Source organism: Hyaena hyaena, unplaced genomic scaffold, assembly GCF_003009895.1.
Source record: "Hyaena hyaena isolate Hyena2069 unplaced genomic scaffold, ASM300989v1 scaffold_245, whole genome shotgun sequence".
NCBI lineage: Eukaryota > Metazoa > Chordata > Mammalia > Carnivora > Hyaenidae > Hyaena > Hyaena hyaena.
In genome coordinates, this window is record NW_024080878.1 from 2,192,336 (window position 1) to 2,206,999 (window position 14,664).

Consider the following 14,664-nt stretch of genomic DNA (forward strand, 5'->3'; position numbering starts at 1 on the left):
TTCCTCTCCCCCAATCTTCTTCACTCCCTAGTCCCTATAATGTATTTATAAAGAAAAGTTTTGATTCAAAGCTAGAAAATCATTTTGAGTCCCATTTAATTCCATTTAAAATACATATGAAAGTAAGCAAATTATTTAACTTTGACAGACCCCACAGGATAACTCACTATATTTCTATCAAGAGTCTGTGAGATAATGTATATGAAAATGCTCAATAATTTTTAAATAAATGAACTGATGATCTAATCTGATAGTCTCTGACTATAAAGAAAATGACTAAATAAATGTAAGTTATGTGACACATCTAAAGAAAACTGACTTCCCCAACACAATAATATGGAAAAAACAGGTGGCATAAGTGAAAAAAAAAAATTTAAAGTAGTCTCCATACCCAGCGTGAGGTTTGAACTAAGCACCCTGAGATCAAGTGTCACATGCTCTACCAACTGAACCAGCAAGGTGCCCCAGCACAAGTAAAATTTACAACAAAGAACACACATGGATCTAGGAGCACCTGGGTGGCTCAGTCACTTAAGCATCCAACTCTTGGTTTCAGCTCAGGTCGCGATCTCACAGCTTCATGTGTTCAAGCCCTGCATCGGGCTCTGTGCTAGTAGTCTGGAGGCTGCTTGGGATTCTCTCTCTCCCTCTCTCTCTGCCCCTCCCTCACTCATAGTGCCTCTCTCGAAATAAATAAACTTTAAAAAAAATTTTTTTTTAAAAAACACACATAGATCTACACCTTTCTAAAGACTATGTACAAAACTGTATGCGGGGGATATATATACATATACACACATATATATATTCCAAGAAATTCTGACTTTTCCACCGTATATTATTCACCCAAATATTTAGATTGAATGCTGTTTTAACTTATAATGTTATAAGAATGGTTTTTTTAATATATTTGGCTTTTGAAAGTATAATCTATTACAAAATTATTTTTTAATTAAGTCTTATATTTTACACTGTTCTGTCCAGATAAATTTCCTAATATGTACAAACAGCAAGCATTATAAAAGCTTCAAGAGCCACTATGGTTATAGTAGGCTGAATCGTGTCCCCCCAAAATTCCACCAGAATTCCAGAATGTGACCTTATTTGGAAATAGGGTCTTTGGTGATGTAATTAGTTAAGGATCTCAAGATGAAATCATCCTGGATATATGATGCCCCCGAAATCCAATGATTACTTTCTTAATAAAAGAAAGGAGGAGATGTGGACATAGAGACACAAAAGAAGGCCATGTAAAGATGAGGCAGAGATCAGAGTGATTGCTGTCCCAAACCAAAGAAGCCTAGAGCCATCAGAAACTCGAAGCAGCAAGGAAGGATCCTTCCTTAGAGTATATAGCAGGAGCACTTCCCTCCCAGCACCTTGATTTCAGACTTATTGTCTCCAGGACTGTGAGAAAATAAGTGTTGTTTTAAGCCACCAAATTTGCAAGATGTGTTATGACAGTGCTGGAGAGCTAAACTGTAGCTATCACGTAATACACTGTACTCCTGTTAAAACGTCTTAAAAAGTAAAGATTATTTCTCTGGTGTTTTCCTATAATAGTGTGAAGGTCCCCTCAAAATACACTTTTTTTTCCCTCTTCTTAATCTTTTTGTTCCTATACTCAAGAAAAATCAATATCTGTAAAACTGTACATATTTTTTTTAATCTAGCCTGTCTCAAATTCAGTAGTTGTATGAAATATTTCCACAGGCAAAATTACTTTTTCATTCTTTTTTTTTTCAGTAAACAATGAAACACAGATATAACTAAAAACAAAAACAAAAACAAAAAAAATCTCTAATGAAAAATTCTAAAATGCTAAAATGGAGACATTGGTAAGTATATGAAAAAATTAAATAATTATGAAACTACAAAGTTACCTTTTCCTTTAAAAGGCAGATAAGAGAAATGAGAATTTTAAATGAATAGCCTTTACTTTATAATTTCATAACCGAAGTCATTACTTAAGTTCAGCAATAATTAAGTAACAGAGTATTAAATCTTGTAATACCTAATGATCTCAGTTTTGACAACAGCAATGTTTTAAAATTAAGAAACAGTAGGGGCACCTGGGTAGTTCAGTCAGTTAAACAACTGATTCTTGATTTCAGCTCAGGTCATGATCTCACGGTTCATGGCATCGAGCCCCACAGTGGGCTCTGCACTGACAGAGAGGAGTCTACTTGGGATTCTCTCTCTCCTTCTCTCTCTGCCCACCCCAGCTCACACTCTCTCTCTCAAAATAAATGAATATTTAAAATAAATAAACACTAGTCCACCACCAACACAGTGATTTAGTCAGGGTCTTCATTTTTATAACAGTTTTTAGTGAAGATGATCATGTCTGGCACATAATAATACATAACACATAAATTAACATACAACTGAGAAATAAAATTGCTGCTGAAAAAGTTATTTCGAGAGGTTAGGTTTGTTAGGAATTCATTATTTTGATACTTGTCTCTAAAATTTAAAAGCTTACCCTGAAACCTTTCTCAAAACACTTTACCACTATCTTTTCCCAATACTGTATTTCCCTATTCACTAGTGCTAAGTTTACCTGTAGATTTCTGGTTCTATTAAATGCCTATGTTACTTGTTACCTCCCACAAAGTTCCCAAAGGTGATCAGGGACATGTTTGGATATACACCATTATAGAATATCTCCAAAACTAATCAAATGGCAATTTTATTTTCCAAAGTACACACTCTTTATAAAGGAGGAGTCAGAGCCCAATGATATACTTGTATTCTGTATACAGAATGTGTTTGAGACCCCAAGTCCTAAGGAACTTTCTCCCCATACCTATCCACCCTCTCCAGCATCAACTGCTCTAAATCCATCCATTTCCACTCCTTTTTCTCCCCTCATTTATGCTCACATCTGTCCTATACATTTTTTTCAACTCTCATTGGACCCATTTCTGCAATTTAATTCAAGCATAGCTAACTAACCACTAATCACTCAGACAACCCAGATTAAAAAACATATTTAAAAACAATAATAATAACAATAATAAAGTTTTTATCCTTAAAGTGTTCAAAGTTTTCCAACCAGATTTTTTTTTTTTTTTAAAGTAATCTCTACACCCAATGTGGGGCTCAAACTCAGGACACCATGATCAAGAGTCACATGCTCCTCTGACTGAACCATCCAGGCGCCCCTCCAACCAGATATTCTTACGTCTCAAAATCAGACGACTCAAACAAATGGTCTTAATCTGCTGTTTCCTATCCTTTCTCCTGCTTTAAGTTTTGCAATGTGTTTTACAACACAAGATTCCAGGTGAAACAATTCTGCGGTAAGACTATCCTTGATATAAATTCTCAAAATAGAGCAAGTTATACTGGAGTTCAGGCTTAGGTAATTTCCAGGCCAGTATTTGCCAACAGTGGTGTAACCATTCATTCACAAGAAGAGGCATATGGGTGGTGCAGACAAGTGCATCAGTTTCTCTTTTCTTTCTTTTCTTTTCTTTTCTTTCTTTTCTTTTTTCCTTTCCTTTCCTTTCCTTTCTCTTTTCTTTTCTTTTCTTTTTTCTTTCTTTTCTTTTCTTCTTTTCTCTCCTCCCCTCCCCTCCCCTCCCTTCCCCTCCCCTTCTCTTCTCTTCTCTTTTCTTTTCTTTAAGTAGACTCCACATCCAGCATGAAACCCAACGCGGAACCCAACACGGGGTTTAAATTCACAACCCGAAATCTAGACCTGAACTGAGATCAAGAGTTGGATACTTAACAGACTAAGCCACCCAGACACCCCAATGCATCAGCTTATCCATAAAGTAGACTGAATTAAACAATCTGTACAGTTAACTTATAACTCTAACATTTTATGAAATGCAAAGATCTTGATTAACTCCACATGTCACTGATCTTTCTGACATACTGGACACTGAGAAATATTCCCTTTCTATGAATCACTTTTTATGACTCTGGATTTCCAACACAGAAAACTCTTAATTTATAATGGTTTAACCATATGAGGTTATAATCTGTCATGTAAAAAATAAAAATTCAGAGGGCAGTTATGACAATCTTACTATAAATCATTAAGAACCAGGTTCTTTCTAGGGTTTAGATCCTTATCTACATAGCCAAGATGCCTGCTGCAGCTCCAATCTTTATATAAGCGGGTCAGTCTCAGGAAAGAGAAAAGCTGGGAAGGTATACCCTTTAAGAATATTTCTGGGATACTGAGCTCATTTGCACTTACATCTAACTGGCCAGAACTTATTCACATGTTCATTAGAAACTGGAAAAGAAAAAAAGAAGAGAAATGAAATTTGAAAATAGTCTCTCTTCTGCATGGCCACATAACTAACCAAAAATCAGGAGTTCTATCACCCTCAAGGAGAAGAACAGCTACTGGGAAAAACTAAATCTCTCTCCCAAACTTGTCAATCCCATCTTATATGGCTCCTTTCATTTTCCATCCTCTTAGCAATAGATTCCCCAAAACTCAGTCCTTGGTTCTCTATTCCTCTGCTCTACACCAAATTTCTGAGGGCATTCACAGTGCCATAATAACTCTATCCTAATGACTCTCAAGTCTTTGTGTCCAGCCTTTACTTGTCCCCATTTCTGAAGTCTCCATTTGAATGACTATAAACTAAAACCCACCTATCTTCCAAGTTCACAAAGACAAATAAATTTTAACGGAAAAAATTTTCAACCACCTATTTAAGTAATGGTATCACAGGTATCCCAGAGTTTCATGTTTGGAATTTTTGTATCACTTCTGACTCCTCTTTCACTTCCCACAAGCCATGGGATTCACGTCATCATGAGCTTCTAAAGAGATAAAATAAATTGGACTTGGTGAGGCTTACAGAGCATATGACTTAGGACGTGCATTTATCAAATTGGCTTTGGCCCCCCCACAACTCTACTAAAATGTTCTAAAGTCACTGTCTGTATTACCAACTCCATAAGCCCACTTATCCTTATTATCAAGTCCATGAGGGACACCTGGGTGGCTCAGTCGGTTAAGCATCCAACTTCAGCTAAAGTCATGATCTCACGGTTCATGGGTTTGAGCCCCGCATCGGGCTCTGTGCTGATTCTGTGCTGGCTCTGTGCAGAATCTGTCTTCAGATTCTGTGTCTCCCTCTCTCCCTGACCCTCCCCTGCTCATGCTGTCTCTATCTCTCTCTCAAAAATAAATAAAACATCAAAAAAATTTTTGTAAATCGATGAGTCTATTTATTATAGACTCTTTGTGTCCCTCCAAAACTCATACATTCCCAATGTGATAGCATTTGGAGATGGAGCAAAGTGATGGTATCTGAAGGTGACTAGGCCATGAGGGCTCTGTCCTCAGAGTGAGATGAGTGCCCTTATAAAGGAGGCTCCAGAGATTTCCCTTGCCCCTTCCACCATGCAAGGATATGATGAGAACACCACTATCCATGAACCAGGAAGCCAGCCTCACGAGACCCTCAATCAGCCTGAGCTTTGATCTTGGAATTCACAGCCTCCAGAACTGTGAGAAATAAATGTTCACTGTGTAAGCCACACAGTTGATGATAAGTTGTTACAGCAGCCCAAATGTACTAAGACACTACTATTAGTCCTCATTATACATCTTCAGAGCTTTTGATATTTATTCATCATATCCTTCTCCTCAAAACTCTCCACACCCAAGGTTTCCATGATATCACACAACCTTAGTTCTCTTGCAATACCTCTGACCACTCCTGACTACTAACGTTCTATCTACTTCTTAAATATTGAATTTTCTCTGGGCTCAATTCTTAGGCTACTCCTTTATTCACCCTATACACATTTCCTCAACAATCTCATTTTTTTTGTTAAATCTGACAATCAGTTGGCTATTGGTAATTGCCAAATTAAATCTCTAATTTTCATTTCTCTTCTTATATCCCGACCCATATATCTAAACACCTAAAAGACATCTCTACCTTCCTTGAGTATAGGCAAGCACCTTTAATTTAACATATCCAAAACTAAGCTCAGCATTGCTTTCCTGCATCCAAATTTATTTCTTCTCCTGAATTCACTATTTGCATTCACAGCATCATCACCCACCCAATTAACAGTTAAAGACTTTGTTACCCTCAATCCATTTCACTATTAAATTTTGCTAATCTGAGCTTTCAAATTTCTCTAGACTCCATAACCTTCCTTTCTATTCCCTGCAAAACCTCCTAAGTTTTCTCACACTGGTCTTTCTCCCTCTAGACCATTGCCATTTGAGTCATATTTCTATGTTGTTTCTTGCTTTTCAAAAGACCCCACTGTCTAAATTCAAGGCTAAATTCCATAGCCTATACACAACTTCCCATAATCTTCTCTGAACCCACTCCAGCAAAGCTCACTTCAATTCCCATCTACACTATATTTCTCTCCATTCCTGGAACAAGACAGTCACATATCTACATGTTTTTCTCTCTGACTGTAATCTCCTTTACCCTCTTATCCACATGGCAATGCTTATTCATCTTACATAAACTGACTCTTGATTTTGGCTCAGGTCATGATCTCAGGGTCATGGGATCAGGCCCTGAGCTGTCCTCTGCACTGAGTGTGGAGCCTGCTTAGAATTCTCTCTCTCCCCTCTGCCCCTCTCCCCAGCTTGTGAAATAGAGAGAGAGAGAGAGAGAGAGAAACAAGAATGGGGAAGGGGGGAAGGAACCCAGGCTGACTATGAATTACAATGGTTCCATAATAACCAGTAATCAGTTTTTAAAGTGTCTCAACCTATATGGACAAGTACTGTGCATAAGTTTACCTCTTAGCTTATCTCACTTACACCTAAATAAAAGTGATGCAATACCTAAGAAGTATTTCACATCTTCCGCTAATATACTTAGATGAGTTGGTATGAAAGAATACAAGAACCTCAAATAATTATGATACTTGACTCCAGGTTAAATATTATCTAGATAAATGGATTAAATTCTAAATATATTAATGGACAGCAAAAGTAAACAAAAAGAGGGGTACCCAGCTGGTTCAGTCAGTATAGCATGCGACTCTTGATCTCAGGGTCATGAGTTCAAGTTCCATGTTGGGTATGGTGCCTACTTAAAAAAAAGGGGAAAAAAAGATATTTAACTTTAAAAAAAAGTAAATAACAAAAAAATTAAAGTCATTAAGGGATTCAACCAATGTGGTCATTATCAATTTTTCTCGGACAAATTTCAGTAAAAGTAGAAGGAACAGTAAGATAAATAAACATAGTTCATTAAATAAGTTCACCTGTTAGAAACATAATATTTCCTAATTTTCTAAAAATTGTGCCAGAGTCATTTGCAAAGTCAGGAAAATAATGTCTTAATTTCAATTATCAAAACCAATCTGTCATAAAAATCAGTGGTTTTCAAGTTATACTCTCCTCAGCATGACAGTATATTATAAGAGCACAAAACTGGAAATGTATTAAATATCCAATAAAAAAGTGAAATGATGTTAAATTGATATACTCATAAGATGTAATAATTTAGCTACTGAAGATGTTTTTCTGAAATTTTATAGAATAATCTTTCCTTATTCATCAACATTAAGGAAAAAGTAAGAATACTATGAGTATCTTTTTATCTTATGGCCTTATTTTATAATTTGCTAAGTTAATTTTTTTGAGATAGCTGTAATAATAAATAATACAGAAATCCCATTTCTCCTTACCCAGTTTCTCCCAATGGTAACGTCTTGTAAAATTATAGTACAATATCAACACCAGGACACTGACATTAATACAATCTATTTTCTTATTCAGAGTCCCCAGTTTTACTGTATTTATTCACAGTGGTGTGTGTGTTTCACTTCTATATGATTTATCATATATGTAGGTTCATGTACCCACCACCTAGTCAAGATACAAAATAGTTCTATCACATCAACAATAGCCAAATGGAGATTGAGAGAGCCCAAAAGTCCATCAACTGGTGACTGGATAAAGAAGATATGATGTATATGTACATATATATACATCTATGTAATGGAATATTACTCAGTCACCAAAAAGAATGAAATCTTGCCGTTTACAATGATGTGGATGGAGCTAGAATGTATTATGTTAAGTGAAATAAGTCATTCAGAGAAAGACAAATACTGTATGACTTCACTCATAGGTGAAATATAAGAAACAAAACAGATGAACATATGGGGTGGGGAGAAGAAAAGGAAACAAACCATAAGAGACTCTTAATGATAGGAAACAAACCATGGGTTGATGGAGGGAGGTGGTTGGGAGATGGGCTAAATAGGTGATGGGTAATAAGGAGGGCACTTGTGATGAGCATTGGGTGTTGTGTATAAGTGATAAAAAATCATGGAATTCTACTCCTAAAACCAATATTGCACTGTATGCTAACTAAAATTTAAATTTAAAAAAAAAAAGGAAGGAAAAAACCCCAAGAAACAAAACAGTTCTATCAACATAAAAATTCCTCCTATTACCCTTTTTTAAATTGATTGATTGATTGATTGATTATGGGGGAGAGGGGCAGAGCCGCAGAGGGGCAGAGAGAGAGAATCTTAAGTAGGTTCCATGCTCAGCTTGGAGCCCAACACAGGGCTGGAATGTCACAACTGTGAGATCATGACATGACCTGAGCTGCAATCAAGAGACAGACGCTTAACCAACTGCACCACCCAGGCACTACCCTCCTGTTACTCTTTTTTTTTTTTTTTTTTAATGTTTTATTTATTTCTAGGAGAGAGAGAGGGAGACAGCGTGAGCAGGGGAGGGTCAGAGAGAGGGAGTCACAGACTGAAACAGGCTCCAGGCTCCGAGCTGGCAGTCAGCACAGAGCCCGACGCGGGGCCCGAACCCACGAACCGCGAGATCATGACCCAAGCGAAAGTCGGACGCCCAACCGACTAAGCCACCCAGGCGCCCCTCCTGTTACTCTTTTATAATCACATTCTTTTCTTATAGCTTTTTGTATTTTACTTGTTTTCAGTAATTGTGTATTCATTCAGTACATCTTTATTAAACTATGTCCAAAATACTCTTTTTGGATATAATTCAAATTGCGTTAATTATTTTTAACAGTTTGTAAAAGCAATTTTTCAAAAGACAAGGTTATCTTTCAACCCAATTTTAATGCAGATATATGAAAAAATTTAACTAAGAAATATTACTAAAAAAAAGTGTTACTAACTGAAAAGCCACTTTAGGAATACATATAGAGTACATTGATTAATTCCAGGAAAACTGTGGTATTAAGTATACAACATTTCAGGATTATATTATCATAATCTGATTAGCTTTTAGGGAGATTTAGGTAATAAAATTATAGTAATTCCCAAAGAAAACTTTATAATAAAGATTTACAAAATGAACTAGGTTTGTTCTTCACTTACAATTCAAACAAGTACGCAGATTTAGTGGATTTTCTTCCAATACGTTTTTATAAAGGGCTTTACATAAAAAGGACTATTCAAAGGATACAACTCAAGACATAAGAGTATTCAAATGTCTTAAAAGTGTTCCCAAATTAAAACATCTGCCATTCAAAAGAAACTGTTAAAAAAAATTAAAAGACAAACCAAAAACTGAAAGAAACCATTTACAAAACACCTGATAAGGACTTGTATTTGAAAGTTAAAAAACAAACAAACAAAAAAACCTTTAAAGTAAGAAGCCAAACAATCCGATAGAAAAGAACAAAAATTTGATCTGAGACCTTACAAGAAAATATTCAAATATAATAAACACATGAAAAGGCGATTAAAATCATTAGTCACCATGAAAATGCAAATTGAAACCACAATGAGATACCATTACATATCCACTAGAAGTACAAAAAACACTTTTAGAAAGTAAAAATAAATAAAATAAAAGGATCAACTGGAACTTTTATACATTGCTGGAAAGTATGCAAAATGGCACAGCCAATTTGGAAAAGTTTGGCAGTTTCACACAAAGTTAAACAGAAACTTATCATATGACTCAGCAATTCTTCTCCCATATATTTATCCAAGAGAATGAAACCATATGAATACTCAAAGATCTGTATGCAAACATTCAGAATAACTCTGTTCATAATAGCCAAAAACTGGAAACTCAAATGTCCACCAAATGGTGAATGAATAAATTCTACCACATTAACCAATAAAAAGGAGCAACTGACAATACATATAAAACGGATAAACCTCAAATATGTTTTTTTAAGTAAAAAAAAAAAAAAAAAAAGCCAGACATTAAAAACACTATATCATTCCAGGGGCACCTGGGTGGCTCAGTAGATTAAGCATCCAACTTCGAATCAGGTCATGATCTAGCGGCTCACGAGTCCCAGCCCTGGGACGGACTCTGTGCTGACAGCTCAGAGCCTGGAGCCTGCTTAGGATTCCATGTCTCCCTCTCTCTCTGCCCCTTCCCCACTACTGATCTCTCTTTCTCTAAAATGTAACATTAAAAAAAAAAATTTTAACACTATATAATTCTATATAGACGATATTTTTAAAAACGACCAAAAAGGACAGAAAACAAATCAATGACTGCCAGAGGCTAGGGAGGGAACTGACAGCACAGGGGCAGAAAGAATTTTTTGTAGGGACAGAAATGTTCTGTATCTATACCGTGATTGTGGTAGTGGCTACATTTACGTACACACCCGTCAAAACTCTTTAAACCATTCAGTTAAAAAGGTAAATTTATTATATGTAAATTATACTGATAAACGTGACCAAAGAAAAATCCCAAATAAAGAAATTAAAGGGGCGCCTGGGTGGCTCAGTCGGTTAAGCGTCGCACTTTGGCTCAGGTCATGATCTCATGGTTCGTGGGTTCGATCCCTGCATCAGGCTCTGTGCTGACAGCCAGCTCAGAGCCTAGAGCCTGTTTCAGATTCTGTATCTCCCTCTCTCTCTGACCCTCCCCTGCTCATGCTGTCTCTCTCTCAGAAATAAATAAAACATTAAAAAAAAAATTTTTAAAGAAATTATAATAAAGTCATACATTTTACTCTCCAAATTCTATAATTTTTAAAAGCTTCTGGATTCTGTGACCTAAAAAAATCATCTTCCCTGGGGTGCCTGGCTGGTTCAGTCTGTAGAGCCATGGGACTCCTGATCTCCAGGTTTACTTAAGAGTTAGGGTTTACTTAAGAAAATGAAAAATAATTGGGCACCTGGGTGGTTCAGTTGGTTAAGCATCCAACTTCAGCTCAGGTCATGATCTCACGGTTCGTGGGTTGGAGCCTCGCATCGGGCTCTATGCTGACAGCTAGCTCAGAGCCTGGAGCCTGCTTCAGATTCTGTATCTCCCTCTCTCTCTGACCCTTCCCTGCTCACACTGTCTCTCTCAGAAATAAATAAAAAGTAACATTTAAAAAATGTTTTAAAAAAACAAAGAAAATGAAAAATAAAAAGTAATCTTCCCTTTCCCTGCTATGGGGTGGTGAATGGGGTGAGGTGCGGGTTGTCAGAACCCAAATGAACCAAGGAAGGAGTCCATGTGGGAAGGATAATTCAAAAATGTTCTCAGTTCAAGTACTAGAAGAAGGGTGTCAATGCAGAGAGGCAACCTGGCTTGGGGCACAAGGTGTGAACAGAGTGAAGAGGATGTCTTCACATGAAAGCAGCCCAGTGTGGGGTATCAGAGCCTAAGGTGGGTGAGAAACATATCCACAAACAATGGGGAAGCTGATATGGAGGTTCAGAGTAGGTTGAGGAAGGTGTCCCTATATTAGGATATCCTGGTATGGGCTGTTAGATCCTGAGAGGGGTAGCAGAGTGGGAGAGATGGAAGGAAGAATGAGCAGAGAAAGAAAGGCATCCAGGAGAGAAGAGGGGGTGGTAGCAAGTATGAAAGACTGGTCAAATACAAGAGGATTAAGTATATTAAGGATAATGGAAACCAGATTTCTCACTATCAAAGAAGAGTATTACAAATATGAAACAGAAAAAGTAAAAACTAGAATGAACCCTGGAGTGTTGTACTGAAAGTAGAGGTTAGTGTAAGCTCATCAATTTCAATATATACAGATAAATAAAAATAGCTGTAAATGTGTTTCTGTACATACATCTATGTATCCCCCAGCTTCAACCATTAAGAAGGTCTGAGAACACTAACAACCCAACACCAACAAAAATACTAGCACTGAGATCTTAGCATCAAAATGTCATTCTCAGGGGCGCCTGGGTGGCTCTGTCAGTTAAGCGTCCAACTTCGAGTCAGGTCAAGATTTCATGAGTTCATGAGATTTCAACAGTTCAGGAGTTCAAGCCCCACTTCAGGCTCTGCATTGACAGCTCCAAGCATAGAGCTTGCTTTGGATTCTGTTTCCCTCTCTTTCTGACCCTCCCCCACTCATGCTTGCTCTCCCGCGCGCGCACTCACACGCGCGCTTTTTCTCTCAAAAATGAATAAACACTGGGGCGCCTGAGTGGCTCAGTTGGTTCGATGACCGGCTTCGGCTCAGGTCATGATCTCACTGTTCGTGGGTTCGAGCCCCGCGTCGGGCTCTGTGCTGACAGCTAGCTCAGAGCCTGGAGCCTGTCTTCGGATTCTGTGTCTCCCTCTCTCTCTGACCCTCCCCTGCTCACACTCACTCAGAAATAAATAAATAAACATTTTAAAAAATTAAATAAATAAACATTGAAAAAAATTGAAAATGTCATTTCTGGGGCACCGAGGTGGCTCAGTCAGTTAAGTGTCTGACTCCTGATTTTGGCTCAGGTCATGGTCTCAGGGTCATGAGATTAAGCCCCACGTCCAGCTCTGCATGGACAGTGTGGAGCCTACTTCGGATTCTTTCTTTCCTTCTCTCTCTTTCTCCCTCAAAAGTAAACAAACTTTAAAAAAAAAAAAAAAGTCATTCTCCACTAAAAGGATTCGGGGATCCTGAGAGAAACAGCCAATTGCAAGACTAAGGCAGGTATAGTATAGGATAAACTTTCTCATGCCAAAAAGTAAAGACATGCTCAAAGAATGATGGGGACATGTCATAAAGACATAGAAGCCAGACTGAATGGGTTCTCATTGGCCAAATGAGAAACAATCTAAACATCAAAATAAACAGTAACAGAATATAATCCACTTAAAAAAAAAAAAAAAAAACCCTTCATACAGGGGTGCCTAAGTGGCTGCATTGGTTAAGCATCTGACTTTGGTTCAGGTCATGATCTTAGGATTTGTGAGTTCAAAGCCCATGTTGGGCTCTGTGCTGACAGCTCAGAGCCTGAAGCCTGCTTTGGATTCTGTGTCTCCCTCTCTCTCTCTGCCCCTCCCCTGTTCACGCTTTCTCTCTCTCTCAAATATGAATAAACATTTAAAAAATTGTTTTTAAATAAAAATTTCCCACTAAAGGAAGTTATTAGAAGAGTTAATAGTGAAAGGAGCAGTTGACTGAGAGTGGGTAGAACAATGACATTCTGACGCTACAGATGGCTGTAACCATCAACAAAACACAATCTCAGCATCTCCTCTGAAAGACTGTAGGGACTATCAGCTGCTATATAAAATTCCTTGCAAATGTGCAACTGGAATTACCCTGAAACACATGTGCTTTCCAGTTCAATTAATTACATTAATCGAATTACAGTAATGCGAAGAAATGTAAATACAAAAATAAACTTGCACGAATTTATTCGTTCGAAAAACCCTGAATTTTCTTAAGTTGCAAAAGTCCAAAGATGAAATTAAAATACAAAGCATTTGCCACAGTTCCTTATGAAGAAAATTTTGCGATGAATTAAATGATTAAAAGATGCATTAAACACTGCGTGCCAATTATACTCAAAAAAACTTTTTTAATCCAAAAAAAATTTTTTTAATCACATATTAACATTAAACAAGACCTTCAGCGGTCGGCTGACTGTCCTTACTTAAAAGATAGTGCTAAAACACTCTCAAATGACTATCATATCTTGTCTTGAAAGAACAGGGAGCATTTCCTAGAAACGTTTAAAACTGCAGGGACCCCTTTCCCCGGTACCACCCGTTCTCTGAGGCGGTGACCAGACAGGCCTCCGACATCGAAGGGGTGAGGTAGCAGGGGACTCTCTCAGCATTTCCTTTTGGAGAGGACAGCCCCCCTGCGTCACTCGTTACTCACTCAGGATGCTGGGCAGAAGTTTATCCCCGAGGAACCTAACACAGTTGGCTCCTGCCCTCCCGGCCCTGAGATCCTGGCTCAATCCCGCGGGCACCAGGGCGCTGCCCCTGGTACCCGGCCTCCTGCAGAGCGAGGGTCGCAACACCCAGACCCGCCCCCAGCTGGTCCAGCTGGGCCTCCCCGGGCCCCCGCGGGCGCGGCCTCTTCCCCTTTCTCTCCCCTCCCCCTCCCCTCGTGCTGGTCCCTCACGCCCACCGCGAGGCTCAGCCCAGCCACGAAGGCCGGACACCGACCGCCGGCTCCGCCGCGGCCCAGCCCGGCCCTCCCCGCCTCCTGGCTGCGACGCCCAGAGCCCACTGGACAGCAGCCGGGGGGGGGGGGGGGGGGGGGACGGGGGCGGGGAGGCCCGGGGGCGGCGCCCGCCCCCACCCTTACCTGGCTTCTCGTGGTCATAACCTACTACGATGAAGTAGTCGGCCAGCCGGGCCATGGCCGCCGCCGCCGCGCCCGGTAAGCAGGTGCCCGTCGCCGCCCTCGCCGCCGCCGCCCACCGGGCCCAGGAGGGCTCAGCATTTTCCCTGCAGCAGCAGTAGCGGCAGCAGCAGCACTTCAGCCATGTTTGACAACCGAGGCG

General features: G+C 39.0%; 1 protein-coding gene across 2 annotated transcripts in view; it reads right to left on the reverse strand.

Moving 5' to 3' along the window:
- The window catches only part of SBF2 (SET binding factor 2), a 521,490-nt gene extending 506,826 nt beyond the window's left edge, over window positions 1-14,664 (reverse strand). The window contains exon 1 of one of the 2 annotated variants that reach the window (XM_039244607.1): window positions 14,466-14,664. In XM_039244607.1, coding sequence (XP_039100538.1) covers window positions 14,466-14,520 — 55 coding nt within the window. In that variant the 5' untranslated portion in view covers window positions 14,521-14,664. The remainder of the gene's footprint in view (window positions 1-14,465) is intronic. The other variant, XM_039244608.1, reaches the window with a different exon arrangement.